This window comes from Elaeis guineensis, chromosome 2 (genome assembly GCF_000442705.2).
Source record: "Elaeis guineensis isolate ETL-2024a chromosome 2, EG11, whole genome shotgun sequence".
NCBI classification, from domain to species: Eukaryota; Viridiplantae; Streptophyta; class Magnoliopsida; order Arecales; family Arecaceae; genus Elaeis; species Elaeis guineensis.
In genome coordinates this window covers 103,282,888-103,301,504 of record NC_025994.2, presented here as the reverse complement: position 1 = coordinate 103,301,504, position 18,617 = coordinate 103,282,888, and the positions used below count along the sequence as shown (strand labels likewise).

General features: G+C 38.3%; 1 protein-coding gene and 1 long non-coding RNA gene across 7 annotated transcripts; one reads left to right on the top strand and one right to left on the bottom strand.

The window, feature by feature from the left end:
- Window positions 1–627: 627 nt before the first annotated feature.
- Window positions 628–8,414, top strand: LOC105044776 (probable protein phosphatase 2C 64). 2 transcript variants are annotated; one of them, XM_029266599.2, is made up of 5 exons: window positions 628–2,112; window positions 2,235–2,597; window positions 2,696–2,816; window positions 2,919–3,142; window positions 7,786–8,414. In XM_029266599.2, exons 1-5 carry the CDS (start codon window positions 1,879–1,881, stop codon window positions 8,239–8,241), a joined length of 1,398 nt encoding a protein of 465 aa, XP_029122432.1. In that variant the 5' UTR covers window positions 628–1,878; the 3' UTR covers window positions 8,242–8,414. The 2 variants fall into 2 exon arrangements, with proteins under 2 accessions (XP_029122432.1, XP_029122429.1); XM_029266596.2 differs by having other exon boundaries at window positions 1,654–2,112; window positions 2,696–3,142.
- A 1,602-nt stretch (window positions 8,415–10,016) lies between these two features.
- On the bottom strand, window positions 10,017–16,597 carry LOC105044756 (uncharacterized). 5 transcript variants are annotated; one of them, XR_012138960.1, is made up of 3 exons: window positions 13,458–16,597; window positions 12,019–12,098; window positions 10,017–11,901 (listed from the first exon to the last, which is right to left on the bottom strand). It is a non-coding gene; the product is annotated as an uncharacterized lncRNA (long non-coding RNA). The 5 variants fall into 5 exon arrangements; XR_012138962.1 differs by having other exon boundaries at window positions 16,177–16,593; XR_012138959.1 differs by having other exon boundaries at window positions 12,019–16,597.
- Between the last annotated feature and the right edge of the window lie 2,020 nt (window positions 16,598–18,617).

The window sequence follows — 18,617 nt, the reverse complement described above, 5'->3', positions numbered from 1 at the left end:
TTTAGCCGATGAGGGACTAAATATAAATGGTAGTCAATCACCAATAGCTGTTCCACTGGTTGGCTCCCCTGCCCTAGGTCGAGGTGCAAGATAAATCCTGGTGACTAAAGGAAGGCAATTGAAACATTACCAGAGGAAACTCTTCAAAACAAGATTCGATTTAGCTCCTTGCCATTCATGGAAGACAAAGTAGGAGATCCCAAAGGAGTGCAGCAAAAGAAGGCAGGCCAGTATCTTCTCCTTTTGTATCTGAAGCCACATCCATCTGACAGAAATATTGATGTTATCAGGCAAGTTGAATGCCTGCCTTGCCTTGTTCAAGCAATTCCAGAAGTTAAACTTTCTGCACGACTCCATGTGCACCAAAATAGGGACATGACATCATGTTCCCGTGCAATCCTCTGTCATCCTCAGCGCTTTAACATTTTCCATTCTCAATGGGGACCAACCCTGGGTTCTCATTGTGTTAAGGGTGAAACCTGGATTCAGAACATTTTGTTGCTTTTACGAGAACATGTCATGCTTCTCTGTTTTTTTTTTTTGGTCGGTCAGGATGGGAAGATGGTCTTGCTAGGGCGTCCATGGGCCCAGGAATGCTTGGCAAAACCTCAGGCTCAGAGATCAGATGCTTGCTCCCGGAGCCCACTTGGAGGAGCGTAAAACGGACTGGAGTCACGTCGACAACACGGTGGATATAAATTTTTTTATTACTTTAAAAAAATTCCGTTCTGATCATGGCCATTGACCTATGACTAAAGAAATAAAATTCCACGTCTCCTCTTCATTCGATTGCTCCTTTTGCCGAGCGGAAGGAAGTAGGGTTTACCATTCGAGCCGTCACAGATGGCCCAAGTCATGGTCCACGTTCCGCCATGTTCTTTCCCTTCTGCCTCTTCTGTTCTCCTTCTTCCTTCCCGTGGCGTTCCGTTGGTTCGTTCTGATCCCATCTTTTCCCGGTTGGAAAGATGGTCCAACCCTGCTTTTAGAAAGTTATGCATTATGCTTTTCTGGACTACTTTTTAAGGCTGCGGTAGTTGTAGCAGAGATTCAAGTGCTAACAAGGATCATTGGTCGATTAGATCCCCAGATGGATGGCTAGTCCGACCGGTCACAAGAGGAAGGAGGACAGAAAAAAAGAGAGAGATTAAAATAAAGGAAAGAAAGAAACAGGACAGCGCTGTGGTCTACGCGTTCACGCCAATACTTTTCGTGAGAGGCAGTTTGCCGTCTTCCCTCGGGCCAACCACACCTCTCGCTCTCGTTTCCTTTTTTTTTTTTTTTTTTTTTTTTTTAATTATTTTTATTAATGTTTCTTCTTCCCTCTCGAGTGGGATCCGGCTGGATGTTGCTCTTTTATTTTTTATTTTTTTTTCCTTTGATAAATATAGTGGTAAAGAGTCACAGCATCCACCCTTCCTGCTCCCTTAGTGTGAAGTCGTCTCGTCAGATGATTCTCTCCCTCGCCTTCACGCTCCTTTGGTTTTGACGTGTTGTTGTTGTTGGTATTGTTGCTGTCCAATATGTTGATGTTATTTTTTCCATTTTCCTCTGTTTGTTTCCATTGCTCTGTCCCCAGAGTCGTCTCTTGTCCTGTACGGCTCCCAGCCCCCTCTCATCTCCACTGAGATAACCCTTCAACGCATCCCACCCCACCCTGGAAAAAAAAGAAGATAATCGCTGCTGCTTCCCTTCTCTTTCCCGCATTCATTTTTTTTTTTTTTTTTAAAATACAAACCTCATTCCCTTTTCTCTCCTCTCTTTCTTTTTCTTTCCTTATTTATTAGCGAGAGGAGAGGGGAAGAAAGGTCTTTCTCTTTCCTATTTTTTCTTCGGCTGGCCTGCGGGCTGCTGTTGTATGTGGTAGCGTTGGGGCTTCTGATGGGAAACTGCCAAACCACCGGTACCGCCGCCGCCGCCGCCAGGAAGAGGAGGGGGAACGGCGGCGGAACTCAAAGAGGAGGGAAGAGCAATAGGTCGAAGTTGCCGCGGGAGGAGTATCTGCATCTGGTTCCGGGGCGGATCTTCTCGAACGAGGGCAGGAGCATCACCTCCTCCATCTACACCCAGCAGGGCCGCAAGGGCATCAACCAGGATGCCATGATCCTCTGGGAAGTAAGAAACAACGAGCCAAGCCCCTCCATTACTCCTTCCCTTCTTTCCCCCTCCTATCTTTGGCTTTCTTTGTTTTTTTTTTTTTTTTGAAGTAACATCGATTGATTGATTCACCAATCAAGGATTTCGGCGTGGAAGGCGGCGTCCTCTGCGGGGTGTTCGACGGCCACGGCCCGCATGGCCACGTCGTGGCGCGCAAAGTCAGGGATGCTCTCCCTCTTAAGCTCCTCGCCTCTCTTCCCTTTCCTGGCGGCGCCGCCCGCCGCATCGGCCTTGGATGCCTCGGCAGGCGGCACGCCCCTCTAGCTCCTGCTAGCGAGGCCGAGGAGGGGAAGGAAAACGTGGAAGACGAGGAGGAGGCGTTGCTCTCGGCCTGGAGGGAGGCGTTCGTGAAGTCGTACAAGGCCATGGACAAGGAGCTCCTTTCCCACCCCTCCCTTGATTGCTTCTGCAGCGGTAGCACCGCCGTAACCCTATTCAAGCTGGTGCGCTCTGCTTTACCCTCCTCCCATCATAGCCTTCTTCAAACCCACCTCCCCTCTCTCTTTTCTGATCCACCGAGTTCTTGGATTTGTATGTTTAGGGATCGAAGCTTTATATGGGCAACATTGGCGATTCCCGTGCAGTCTTGGGGTCCAAGGATGACATTAGCGGTTCCATGATCGCCCTTCAATTGACTGTCGACCTCAAGCCTGATCTTCCAAGTACGATATCCATTTCTTCCATCCAGTTCTTCTGCTTGATTGAATTGAAGCTTGTTGGACTCTATTGTGTGCCAACTTTTGCTGCTGTTCTCTCTGCTGCAGGAGAAGCGGAGCGGATCAAAAGGTGCAGGGGCAGGGTGTTTGCGCTGCAGGATGAGCCCGAGGTGCCGAGAGTGTGGCTGCCCTTTGATGATGCTCCTGGGCTGGCGATGGCTAGAGCTTTTGGGGACTTCTGTTTGAAGGATTATGGAGTGATCTCGGTGCCAGAGTTCTTCCACTGGATGCTTACAGAAAGGGACCAGTTCGTTGTTCTTGCATCTGATGGCGTGAGTTGCCTCTGTCTCCTTTGCAGATCAGCATTCACATCCTGGCATTCTTGTTTCATCTTAATTGAATGCTAACATCATGGACAAACTATTGATTCTTGCAAAAAAATATAAACCTTTTATTGTAGCATCGGTCTTTCATGTTCGGAATCATTCAATTATTGACATATGCTCTGGCATACATGCTCTAACTCTACATAAAAAGCCTCAGAATTGCATTGCTTGTTGATGGTAACACAGCATTATTCTCTTTGATTTGCATATCTTTCTGAAACTTTCCTTCTAGTAAATTTAGTATTCCTGAAAACTTCAAGCTTACGAATGCCAAGATCTTGTCAGCACTTAAAGTTCAAGCAGGAGAAACATATAGCCTGAAACAAATGTTTGGCCATTCCCTTGTGTTTCAACTTGATTGCTTAATTGTCATTCACATGTTTGTGTGCCTAAAAAATAATAGCATTAGATATTGTTCTCAGTGTTCAGTTTGCTGGCATGCATGCACACCATGTATTAACTAACTTGAGCATGAAATTTCATGATGGAATGCATTCAGCCACTGATGGAACCAATCCATGGTTAGTAGTGCATTGAAATCATTGAGATATAAAGATTATTGGCTGTGGTCTGCTCTTGACAGTTGATTAGATGTAGAAGCATTATGTTGAAACCAATCGCCAAATAGGATATGACTAGAGCCATGTCGAGATGATGCAGCTGCATATTCCTCATCTTCTTGTCATTCTTATTTTTCCTTTCAAAGAATAGTTTTATGAAAGAAACTTGGTGGGACAGAAGAATGGATGACCCTGGCAGGGCAATAGCCAGTTCTATGGTATATGTGTTAGATATAAACATAATCTAGTTGTTTGGTTCAAATAAATCGGCAGGATCTAAAAATAGGAGCTAGATGCCTCTATAAATTTCATAGAGCCCTCTTTTTCATGAAACTTCTTCAGAGATTGGCTTAAATTTCAATATATCATAAGAAATGGAAACTATTTTGACGTTGATGTGTGGGCCTTGTCATTGTGCTTTGATATCACATACCTTCTGAACTGATGCCCAACAAGGATTGTGCTCCTTTGGATGCATCTAGTGACAGTAAGAAGTTATCGCCAATGTATCCTCATTTGCAGGACATTGAATTGAGAGAAAAATGCCCATATGTAAAAGTTGAAAGACGGTGGGTTACTTGATTCAAGGAATGCTGTACTGCCATGCTTAACCCTAACCCTTCTGCCAGCCATAGTTCTCAGCTTATGAACTAGTCCCTTTGTAACACACTGTACTACATCCAACTCCAAGCAAAGAAAGCCCATCTCTTTCTCTTTCTAGTTAGGGGTCATGTAGGTTCACTATCAAGGAAATCATGTGGACGAAGGGGCCAAGGGAGCGGACAACCACTGCAAGCATGCAATCAACTTTCGTCTTGTCCCCTCTCTTTCCCTTTCCTTTTTTTTTTGTTTATGTTAGAATATAAGCTTAGAATCTGCAGAAGAGGCCCTTACATAGGGAGAATAGGAGGTGCTCACATGAACTTCCCCAATCTTAACCATGGTTCTGAGTGAATAGTTGATTGATAGACTAGTTTATAGGGTAGTTTCATAGGTTTGATCACTTAACATCATTAAATCTTAGTTGGTGGCCTCATTAGATCATTTTAACATAGTGGTATAGCAGCCCTATGCAAAACTTCATATTTATCAAAAGCTAGAAGCATTATTCTGCTATTGCTGCATTCAGTGTTGTCATTGTTGTTTTTCCCTGTTTTTCTAGTTGCTTTACTTTTATGATTTTATCTAAATAGTTTAGACTCTTTGCTGAAGCCTTATATTTAAGAAGCATTCAACCCTCTTATTATCTAATTATCAATGACATAAAGGATCCCATAATCTTGCCTACATCAGTGGACTATTTTTCTCTTGTTATGTCAAAAGTCTTGTGACCAATCAAATCCTTGCTTTGTTCAATGATGTACACAGGTCTCTCTGCGTACTTGTTAATATTATCCACCAAATTGCATTAATGGGAAGCTCGGCAAAATTGTCTCAATGTTGTTTAGCAGTGAAAGGATTCTTGTTCTGACATGATCATTGATTTTAAATTTTCTGAACGAATGTAAAGGTTTAACTAACCAGTTTGCTTTTCTTGTGGCTAGGATCTAAGAAACGTACCTATTAATCTATCTTAGCTAATCTTTGCATCATTTGATGCACTGCAAGAATTAGCATTGCTATTTGGTGGATGCGCTAGAAGTCTAGAACAGGGTTTACTAGGCTGCAGGATACACATTCTGTGCAACTACTAGTTTCAGAAATAGCCATGATAGTTTTTAAGTATTGGCAAATATGCGACTTTCATCGCTGATACTAAAATATTTGTTGTGTTATCCATCATTCCAATGTACTCCAATCCATCAAGGAACCTTTTTTCTACAGTCACCTTTTTTAACTAAATTTGCTGCTTATTGCAGTCAGGGGTTATAAAGATATAGTCTAACAATTTGGGATTAGTTCATGTATCTATTTATGTACAGCAAAAATTATCAGGAGATTGCTAGGTGTGCTTATTTTACTCTCACCAGACCTAAAATTTACATTCTTGAAAATGTGTATTTGGAGAAAATGCACTAACAGTGAGTCAGAGTCCGAAATTATGCAAGAATAAAGATGCTTGATTATCCGCTGGGTCTTGACCAGAGATGTACATTTTGAAGAACAAAGTAGAGACAAAAGAGGGAGGGTGGGAGGAGGTCATCTGTAGACTCATATAGTAGTTTTGTTCTCCGCTAGTAAAATGAGAAGAAACTGAGTCTCTGATACGTTTACTGAAGAACAATGTAAGTGCTAAACTGGAAGAACTCCGTTAACCATATGCCAAAAAATTAATTACATCCGTTTTTTTTTTTTTTTTAATAAGATCTGTTAACAGAAGAGAAAATAAAATATAATGTAGAAATTTTAGACTCCAATTTTATTGCTCTGCAAGTTAACAGAACCAGTTGATAATACGCATGTTTCTGAGGTTTTCCATGAATGTGATGCTAAGTCAACAGGTGTTTTCTAGAGGACCAATGGCTCTCTCCTTGTTACTGTCTTATGCCTTTGTCATGACAATATTTCCATGGTGTTTCATGGACACAGATATGAGAACCGGATTTGGAAACATTTAGGTGTTTGACTCGGTAAAAGGAAAACGATAGATACTGGAATACATAGGGCAATATATAAATTTAACTAAATTATATATTTATGTCTTTAAGAATTATGTATTTAAATATTAAAAAGAAAATATTAAAAGATAATGTTTGTCAAGATCTTTCAATATACATGCTTCTTGTCCAAACTTTCCAATTAATTTGAGGATATTAACAAAACCATATTTTGCAAAGTTGTTTCAATACCTGCATCCTCAACAAATCTTGAAAAAGAACAACTACTCATAATATCAGAAAAACTACTTCTAATATCAAATAAGAGGAACAAACTCATTGTTGGATAGTTCAGCTTTCTTCTAATTTTCGGAAGTGGCTATGAAAAACTTCATATGTATTGTTTCAAACGTGTCTCTAGAACAGACATCCAACATGGATCTTTGGAGCTGGGCATGACTGTCTGGTTAACACTGACTGCCACTCCTTTGTGCATTGTTTTCTAATAATCACGCCTTGTTTCCTTTTTGTTTGTCTTTCTATGTAATTTTCCATTATAATTTGGATATTTAAAGAATGGATATTGTTTTTGCCTGATCAAAAAAGCAGAGTGGCTGACATGACATCTTAGAACTGTGACAGTGGAGAAGACCTGCAGTAGAGTGATTAATCTGGCTTGAATCCTATGCAATATGTATATAGATAGCAGTGACTTTGTTCTCCCCCTATCATTGAGAGAGAACTTTTTGTAGTGATGATCATGTCAAACGATACATACTCAAATCTGCAAATTTCTAGTGTCATAATTGCTTTTAGCACTGCTAATACTTGTTTTCTTTTTTTTCAAAGAAAATTCTTGGACAGGCATTTGGCTCATGTCATAGTTTCTTTAAGCAAAGAATATGCATTAATCTTATATTATTCCATGATGAATAACTGAAGAAAAATGTAGATCACTCCCCTGTTAGCTAAATATGAATTTAAGACAGATGAGTTAGTGATTCGATCACGATGAGTGGAAATGTACTACATTATGGAGTCTTTTATTATTATTTAGTGGTATATCCAGCTACTATTCTATCTAATAAGTGTTCTGTTCGACATGGTTGAATTTATCTCAGTTAAAAAGAAGTAATATCTATATAGGCTTGGATATGAAAAGATTAGGAAGCCAGATGAATTGACGTCTCTGTTGCTTTTGCCTTAACTGCTCTTTGCTCCACTTTTTAGGATGTGTTCACAAGTTATAATAACCCTGATTGTGAAAGAGATAAGCCTCTTGTGTGATGTAATTTCTGTAAGATAGTCATGCAGGTGATAAAATTAGTTCTTCACTGTTGTTCAAGCACTTCGATCAATGAATACATTTTTTTTTCAAGCTCAAGTTAATTTTCCTTTTTTAACCTCATGAAGGGTACGATACAATAATATGCATTGTTAAATCCCAGATACAATCATCCACTAGACCAGTTCTAAGTGTGGGACATTGCAGGTTTGGGATGTGCTTAGCAACCAAGAAGTCGTGGATATTGTATCCTCATCTCCAACTCGATCATCAGCTGCAAAGTTCCTGGTTGAAGCTGCTGCTCGTGAATGGAAGCTTAAATACCCTACTTCGAAGATGGATGACTGTGCGGTGGTTTGCCTATACTTGGATGGAAAAATGGATCCTGACCCCGAATCTGCGGAGAATAGCACATGTAGCGTGGCCTACTGCAGCTATGAAGAGTGCACAAACGAAGCATGCGAAACGCACGACCAAGAACCCACCTTGGATCGAAATTTCACGGTAAGATCAGCTGGAAACACAAGAATATCTGCGGTGGTCGATGAAAACAGGGCAGATAACATGGTGGAGGACCAGAGTTGGTCAGGCCTGGAAGGAGTGACACGAGTCAACTCGCTCGTTCAGCTTCCAAGATTTTCCGATGAGAAGGTGACTCTGTGATGCTTGTTAAGAATCTCATAGTTCTGTTTGATCCATTGCCATGCAATGTTTGTTCCTCAAGTGGAGTGAGTTGTACATTTTGTACAATCACCTAGCAGTTCAGCGGTTTTGTTTGAACGTCTCTGTCCACCTTAGTTCATTGGAAAACATTAAACCTGTTTAGGCTGCCCAAACTTTTGTTGCCGTTCGTGTGATTCTTACCACTAGATGAACCAGTCAAGGAAACTGGTCACAGGGTACGAATGGTCTCCAAAACCACCTACTTTATCGAGTGGCCTTCAGCGCACCTGGATCGATTGTGTGTGTCACCATCGCTGGGCCAACCACCAGTTTTGATGGCCGACCATATCTCTTGCAACTCGACCTCATCCTCATGCCGTACGGTGCAGCTGCTGTTGAATTTTTAGAAAGGCAAACCATTATCAACCCCCACAAAAAGTCTGCCTGCCGGGCGACAAATGACATCAAATGCGGGTAAATTCTGGACCAGTAACCGCTCTTCAAACTGTAAGGATTTTTCACCGATATAAGATAAGAAGCGTCGGATGCAAGTGGTATGATGAGCTTCAATGGAACATTTCTAATGTTTTCGAAAGAGTCTTGTAAAAGACGGATGCGAGTCATCATATATCTTGCACAAATCGACAAGCCGGAAGAAACGTTTTTTTTTTTTTGTTTTGTTTTTAACATAAAAGTTATTATCTATTACAGGCAAAATGACCAAAATATGTGTCCCACAAACTGTCGAATAAGGATCTTCCCATGTAGATTGGAGCAGTACCGACGTCCATATTAAGATGATGCTTTTAAACAAGGTTTTGGATGGATAAAAGAGCTAATCAGGTCCCATAAGTTGGCCAAGTTTAATTGCTTTAAGGTTGATTAGAGCAATGCCCTAAAAACATGGGGACCAAGTTTTAAAGCTTCTGAATAGATTCATCTGGCGCAAGGATTTGCACCGCCAGGTCCAACCTCATACATTTAAATTAGGATGATACAATAATAAACTTTCATTAAAAAGAAATTTTTATTTTAAAATAATATATATTAATTTATGTTGTCAATCTATGAATTTTTTTCGACTATAGCAAGCTTCGTTCTAATTAGAAGAGCTTTAGATCGGTTGAATTCTAACCAAAGAAGATATATTAGAAAAATTTTATTTTTGTAAAATTCTAACAAAGATTTTTTTTCCCCATGATGAGATCAAAGAAAAATAATTTAGTTAATTTAAAATTCATAGCATCGCATGCTCAATATTTCGACGACTTTTCTAAGTTTTTTTTCCGAAATTTAATAGGGCAGTAGACCTTTCTCCCTTCTATGGGTCTAATACGGATGGAGATTAGGTTCAATTTTTTGATTTGACTATTCTGGGTTGGTCTATTTCCACAAATGCACCCATATACGAAGGGTCCTGCCTACTGGACCCACCAAACCGAAACAGCCAGGCGGCGAACTATATATTGACGTCCGGGTTGATAAGTAATTTTCATCCATGCTGACCAACGGAACATAAGAATATCATAATTCATCATATATTTATCTGTTTATTCTTTATTTCGGTGATTTGCACCGCTAAAATTTACAGTTCTACGTGGTCGCGATTGATCCCTGATGTAATAAACGGAATAGAAACCAACATATTTAATATATTTTTTTCCTTGGTCTTGCACAGCAAATAACATCATATTTGTATTACCAAAAAAAAATAACAACATCATATTTAAAAGATCACAAAGTAGCAGGACAAAGAATGCTCCCAAACATTATCGTTCGGGTAAAATGTCAAATCTAAATTTTGGCCCCACAAAACTATCATCATTAGCAAGATCTGTCAAGTTAGGTACGATACTTATCCATGCTTATCCGTTCACATCGTAGTTAATTGAATTTAAGAACGGGGATAATCCTTTGCCTAGCCATAAGTGGAAACTGGAGTCACATTTCGACCCAATCCAGCCCGACAAATCAAAAAAGAGCCACGGTCAAGTTAGGCGATATGAGATTGAGATATTCAAGAGACCAAAGCGACATTAAGAGCCAAGTCAAGTCGACACATTGGTCCTCCTCCACGAAAGAATGGCGACATAGGTCTAGTCAGTAAAATCGGCCGGCAAGCTAAATGCTGCATGCATACGCTGTCCTGCTTCCCTTCCAATTAGTAAGTTTTGAATACCACAGCGGTCAAAGTCGGCTGCTGGCGGATGATGCTGTAACATCTGTAATAATAATTAAAAGAAAGAAAGAAAGAAAGAAAGAAAATGATGATGAATGAATGGGTTAGAAATACTACTCCTCATCGAGATGGTTGGAACAGAAGTCGGAGAATCAGAAAAGAGTGATCTGTATCTGAAAAACCCCGATCCACGCCGGCCTCATCCTTCTTCTTCTCGGGAGCGCTGGGGTTTCAGAAGAGAGAAGAGTCGGCTAGGATTTCTGAGAGGAAGACAGAAAGAAACAGATGAAACGATAGGATCCAGAGGATTCAGAACCCTTTTATTCAGTCGGATTCGGGTATTGAATCCAGCCAACAAACCCAACAGCCCGCTCCTACAGGCCTCAAAAATATCTCCTTGAATTTCATTAAGGAGCATTTGCATTTCATTTTGCATCTGAATTGCATTTCTAAAAAATGTCATCTGCATTTGATTAGAATTTCATTTTCATTCGAAAAGTATTTCATTTACATTATCTGTAACTTCATATAAAAAGGATTGTAACAGAAATTCAAAATAGGAAATGAAATGAAAGTATTCAGACTCCCTCCAAACGAGACTTCTCCTTCTCCTTCTTCTCCGATCGGAAATCCTCCTCAGATCTGAACTCCCTCTCTAATTTGAACACTCTCCTCCCTGTAATTCACCTCTTCATCCCAATTCAGCTCCAGAATTCACATAAACACCACACCGAATTCCTTTCGGGAAGTCGGGATATTACAAAAAATTTGGTATCAGAGTTCAGATCTGAACTTTGGACCTGCGGCAAGACGACCAGAAAACAATAGTGAAGCTTACATGATACTGTAATCGGCCATCTGTGGTGCTGCACAGTTCAGGTTAGAGATCGGCAGTAGAATTTACAGTCAATCAAGTAAGGCACTCAACAATAGGTTACACCCTCAAAACTGCTTAGATCTATTTTCAGAATAGATTGTAATGAATGTATCAGGGTCCACAAGGGTGATTACTGTTCCAAGGAACAGCAACCTGGCCTCATGAAATCATCATTGGCCACCCTGAATTGATTGCTGTAGCCAGGAGTAAAAATTTTTAATATCTGTTAAATAGTTTTAAAATAGATTTTATAAAAATTTGTTGGAGTGTAGTAAAAAAAAAATGACAGAAGGAACCAGATTAAAGGATAGCTGTGAAAACCTACGAGTACTGGAAGAAAGAATGCAAACATTTACCACAAACTGCCACAGTCATATAGAAAACCGATTACAGCAAGTATCTGAGGAATACAATACGAAGTTGGGTGTGTTTGCAAGACAGTTAGATGAAATACAGATTGACGAAAGATAGAGATATGAAGTTTTACAAATTGAAGCTGCAAGAAGGTATGAAATCATGATGCAGGAACAAAATCGCAGGCATGAGCAGTTGCTGAAGCTAATTACGCCGCAGCCATCAGTTTTTCAATCCACTCCTTCATTCACTGCAAACAATAATCCGTCAGCCCCAAGAAATGGAAGAAAAAACAGTTCAGAGCCACCTGACTGTAGTTCATCATCAGTAGCAGCTGAAATTAGAGGTAAAGGAATATTACTCACACCTTATCAACTTGGATAAGATAGATGATATTCAAAACAAGACCCCACTTCACCTGCCTTATCCAAAGTTGGAATTTTCTACCTTTAATGGTGAAGAACCCAAAGAATGGATCAGTAAGAGTGAACAATATTTTAAAATATATCAGATTTCAGTGGTTCAGTGGGTGAAAATTGCTACTATGCATTTCATGGGAAAGGCACACAGATGGAAGGAAGGGTACCTAATTGATAAACCAAATTTGAGTTGAAAAAAATTAGTGGAAGCAGTGAACAAAAGATTTGACAGTGAAAATATGAAATAGTTGATCAGAAAATTTAATAAATTGATGTAGATAAGTACTGTGGAGAAGTATCAAAAAAAATTTGAAGATATGAGAGCTAGGACGATACAATATAATTCAGCATTAACCGAAAGGTATTTTATAGAAAGCTATATCAGTGGGTTGAAGGAAGAATTGATACCCTATATTGATTTATCTCATCCTACCACTTTAGAAGAGGTGTACGAACAAGCTAAGTTATATGAACAGGCTTTGTTAATGAAGTGGAAGAGGAACAAAATGGTTTACAAAATACCCACAATTAAAATAGCAAAATATCTTCACAATAAACCAGTAGTACAAAAGAAAAACAAAAAATATCAAACCTTCAAAAATCAAAAGTTATTTCAGAAAGATAATAAATAGCAGTGGGAACAAAGAAGAATAGCTGGTCTGTATTTCAAATGTGGAGAAAAATATCATCCTGGGCATCAGTATTCAATAAAGAAGAATCAATCTATAAATACTACAATAGAAGCCGATGAAGTATTTGATGAATAGCTATTACAGGAAGAGGAAGAAGAGATAGAGGAAGAGATCATAACAGAAGAAGAAAAAGATACAGACATAGAAACAGCAGTACATGCCTTAATGGGACAAAACCAAAATGAAACTATTAAGATTTAGGAGAAGCTGGTAATAAAACTCTGGTCATTCTAATTGACACAGAAAGTACTCACAGCTTTATTGATTACCAAGTTGCTAAAGAGTGAAGGCTACAATTACTGCAGCAAACTCATTAGTGGTAACAGTGGCCAATGGACACAAAGTGTTGAGTAAGCTCAAATGTGTCAATTTTATATGGTCTATGCAGGGAGAACAATATCAGACAGATTTAAGAGTGATTAGATTAGATGGATCCAGCATAATTTTGAGAATTGATTGGTTAAGAATCTATAGTAAAGTAACCTTTGATTATTTAGATAATATTGTTACTTTTATGAAGGAAGAAAAATAGATGACATTGAAAGGTATTACAGAAGGATCCAAATTAAAGACTACTAAGGCCAAACTTCAAATGATCACTGCTACAGAGTGGTATAGGTCTGGACTTAAGGGAGATTGTTGTGCAGTTAGGTAACTGAAAAATTTTGATGGAAAAAAAATAGAAGCAGAGATACCTGATTCAGTCAATACGATATTAAAACAGTACATTGATGTGTTCCAAGAGCCTAAAGGATTGCCACCTATTAGACCACAAGATCATAGAATATTATTATTATCAGGCACTAATCCAGTTAATATCAGACCATACAGATATATATATAAAAAAAATAAGATTGAATGACAAATATAGGAGATGCTTAAAACTGCCATTATTCAACCCAGCACTGGTCTTTACGCTTCACCTATATTATTGGTAAAAAAAAAAGATAACAGTTGGAGATTTTGTGTGGACTATAGGCAGCTCAATAAAGCAACAGTGAAAGATAAATATCCTATACCCTTAATTGATGATCTTTTGGATGAACTTGAAGGATCTTAATATTTCTCTAAAATAGATTTGAGATCAGGTTACCATTAAATCAAAATGAATCTAGAAGATGTATAAGACAGCTTTTAGAACTCACATAGGTCAATATGAATTCTTAGTGATGTCCTTCGGATTAACTAATGCACCAGCCATATTTCAAGCTACCATGAATGAGGTGTTCTCTCCTTATCTCAGAAAGTTTGTGCTAGTATATTTTGATGATATTTTGGTATACAGCAAAACCTTAGAGGAGCATGTGGAACATCTCACTGAAGTATTGACTATATTAAGAAGAAATCAGTTGTATGCAAAAAGATCTAAATATTTCTTTGGGCAGCAACAAGTGGAATATCTGGGACATATAATTTCTAAAGAAGGTATGGCAACTGACCCTGAGAAGATGATAGCCATGCAAAAGTGGCATAAACCAACTATATTAAAGGAATTGAGGAGATTTTTGGGGCTCATAGGATACTATAGAAGGTTTATAAAAGGCTATAGATCAATTAGCAAACCTCTAATAGAGCTACTTAAAATAGATAATTTTCATTGGGATGAAACCACACAAAAGGCATTTGAGAAGTTAAATGAACTAATGTCTATAGCACTAGTTTTAGCTATGCCGAATTATTCCTTACCCTTCACTTTGGAAGTAGATGCTAGTAGATATAGAATTGGAGCAGTCCTCACACAACAAGGAAGACCTATAGCTTACCTCAGTAAAGGTTTAAGTAAAAGGAACCAAGCACTTTCTACTTATGAAAAAGAATTCCTAGCTATTTTGATGGCTGTAGAAAAATGGAAGCACTACATGAGTGCCCAAACTTTCATCATTAAAACAGATCATCAAAGTTTAAAATGCTTATTAGAATAAAAAGTAACTACTGCATCACAGCAAAAAGGTATGATGAAACTTATGGGGTTGGATTATATGATACATTATAAGAAGGAGAAAAAAAATTTGGCTGTAGATGCCTTATCCAGATGGAGAATTGAAGAAGAAAGGGTGCAAGCAATTACAGTAGTGGTACCTATATGGAGTGTGAAAATAGCTAACAGTTATGAAGGGGACCAACAGACTCAACAACTTATAGCAGAAGTACTCATAGAGCCAGAATTCCATACTGAATGCACTTATAAACAAGGAGTGCTTAAGTATAAAGGAAGAATTTACATTGAAAAAATAGGGGAGTTGAGACAGAAGCTCCTAGAACTTATGCACATTTCAGCTTTAAGAGGGCACTCAAGAATGAACCATACTTATAAGAGAATTAAGCAATTATTTTATTGGCCAGGAATGAAACAACAAGTGGAGAAACTAGTGAAAGAATGTGAAATTTGTATTAAAAATAAAATTGAGGAAACTCCATATGTAGGTCTACTACAATCTCTGTAAATTTCCACACAAGTCTGGCAAGAAATCAGTATGGATTTCATTGAGTCATTACTAAAATCAGAAGGTAAAGACACTATATTAGTAGTGGTGGATTGATTTAACTAAATATTCATATTTTATTCCCTTGACTCATCCCTATACGGTATAGCATGTAGCAAGATCATTCTTGGATACAGTATACAAATTACATGGAATGCCACAAAGTATTATATCAGACAGAGATAAGATCTTCACCAGTCAGGTATGGCAAGATCTATTCAAATTAATGGGGGTCAAATTACACCTGAGTACTACTTATCACCCACAGACAGATGGACAAACAGAGAGAGTAAACCAATGCTTAGAAACATATTTAAGATGCTTATACTTTCACAATATGCACAGATGGCTTAAATGGCTATCCCTGGCTGAGTGGTGGTATAATACCAACTATCACTCATCCCTAGGAATGACACCTTACCAAGCCCTGTATCGACATCCACCTTATATGTACCCGATAGTCAACATGGATACGCAACCGCAAAGTACAGTGGCAGATTAAAACAGAGAAAGAACAAAGATGATACGGATTTTAAGAGACAGACTTAAGGAAGCATAAAACCGCATGAAACAAAATGCAGATAAGAGAAGAATAGATAAAGAATATCAAGTAGGAGAAATGGTATGTCTTAAACTCCAACCCTACCGACAAACTACAGTAGCCATGCACAGAAATTCAAAACTTACTTCACAGTATTATGGACCATTCAAGATACTAAAAAGAATTGGACCTATGGCTTATGAGCTTAATCTGCCTGAGGGATCTAAAATACATCCCGTATTTCATGTATCTTTACTAAAAAAAGGGATTCAAAAATTCGAGCAAGCAACACCAATAGTATCCCTCACAAAAGAAGAAGGACAACTGTTAACCCAATCAGAAAAAAATTTTAGACAGAAAAATGGTTCGCAAGGGGAACAAAGCAGTTACCAAAGTGCTGATCAAATGGAGTAACCTCGGTGAAGAAGAAGCTACATGGGAAGATTACTGGTCACTCAAGAACCAGTTTCCTCATTTTGATTCTTGAGGACAAGGATCTTCGGAAGAAGAGGGGAATGTAACATCTGTAAAAAAGAGGACGAAAAGATTAGTAAAAAAAAATGATGAATGAATGGGTTAGAAATACTCCTCCTCATCAGGATGGTTGGAAGAGAAGCCGGAGAACCAGAAAAAAGTGATCTGTATTTGAAAAACCCCGATCCGTGGTGGTCTCACCCTTCTTCTTCTCGGTAGCGCTAGGGTTTCAGAAGAGAGAAGAGTCGGCTAGGATTTCTGAGAGGAAGATAGAAAGAAATAGGTAAAACGATAGGATCCAGAGGGTTCGAAACCCTTTTATTCAGTCAGGTTCGGGTATTGCATCCAACCAACAAACCCAACAACCTGCTCCGACAAGCCTCAAAAATATCTCCTTGAATTTCATTTTACATTTCATTTAGAAGCATTTGTATTTTATTTCGCATCTGAATTTCATTCCTAAAATATATCATCTATATTTGATTAGAATTTCATTTTCATTCGAAAAGTATTTCTTTTACATTACCTGTAACTTCATATAAAAAGGGCTGTAATATAAATTCAAAATAGGAAATAAAATGAAAGTATCCAGACTCCCTCCAAACAAAACTTCTCCTTCTCCGATCTGAAACCCTCGTCAGATCTGAACTCTCTCTCTAATCTGAACATTCTCCTCCCTGTAATTCACCTCTTCATCTCAATCCAGCTCCAGAATTCACATAAACACCACACCGAATTTCTCTCAGAAAGTCAGGATGTTACAGATGTATAGATTGGATTCATATTTAAATCTTTAATTCTTGTTTAACCCATTTTGATCCATTTAATAATTGAATCGGATAGTAACTTGACCTATTTGACCCATTTAAGATATATTTAATTATTAAAAAAATATACTTAATATATTTCTATTATGTTTAACTAATCCACTTAATCTATTTAATCTATTTAAAATTATCCATTAAAAATCTACTTAATATATTTAATATGACTTAACTTATCTAAAAAACAAGTTATATGGATTGGATTAGATTATCTATTTAATAAATAGATTAGACTTAGATCTAAATTTTTGATTAGTTTGATAAAGAGATTGGGTTTAAATTATCTAATTTTTTTTATCTAATCTATATTCAATCATGTCTCTATTTAATTTTTGATCCTATCTGATTGCCATCCCTAACTTATATAGGGTGCAGAATTGCCGGTTGGAATGCTAGTCTCAGTCTACTGTTTGCTCCCCACGGGCCACAGTGTCGTCCACAGAAGTCCTTGCGCAGGCTGGATTGGGTTGGCGGAACCTAAGAAGTATAGTGAAACATTAATGCCGTTGGATGGAGCCCAGATTTAAAAACGTGCAGTGAAGCTTTTGTGGTGCATGGTGGGCTCAAGACATAAGCGCTGTCTTTGCACAAGCGCTTCACTTGAAACACCAACAGAGATCCGATTTCATTAAAAGGCCTTAATTTTAATAACTCAGCGATGCACTTTGGGTCCCCTGAATCAGCCATATGGTGATAGCTGTGAAATTAGATATGTCGACATAATCATAAAGCTGAACACAAATTAAAGATTAGCTTATATTGCTAATTTCAGAATTCTTGCTAACATTGCATTAAGACATCAAATTGGTCACTTCTTATGATAGATTCATTCTGGCAAGAGCTTAATTTTAGTCGCTTCGTATAACAACATAGTTTATTTTCCGGAGGAACCAGTGTGGAGGAAGATAGATTCATGAATATTCTAGTACTCGAATGACACAATAACATAAATGCTGATCTGCAGAGACGGAAATTCCAACACAAAGGTCAGTTTTAAGCCAATTAGAATTCAATGTATTGATCAAAATGCACTTTTTTTTTTTGATGAACATGATCGTAAAAATCATTGGATTTCAATCAAAATTAGTGAAGAAATTGGTCTCTGTGATTGTCAGGATTAACAAAACAAGAAACCATGAAGATGAGGCCTTGATTTGCCGGCACCAAAGTGTTTGGGAGTTGAACCTATCTCTTGAAATGGAAAATCCAGCTTGCTCATGGCTTTATGTTTCGCACTTACGTGCAATGTCCCCCAAACTTACGATGTAATGTTCCTTTCAGCTGTCATGAGAGTTCCTCGTGTCATTTTCCAATCTTTCAGCATGACAGAAAGAGGCAATGCGCAATGAAAACCATGGCATGGAACCAATTAATTTTATTGGAAAAAACTAAGAAAGATCTAGTACACAACATACATCCTGAGAATTCTATTATTGATGTGAACTTGAATCAATATCATGATATCCTTTTTGACCGTCATGTATGTATTATGTCACATATCACGAACTTGTTCTTATGCCAATGCAAGATTTT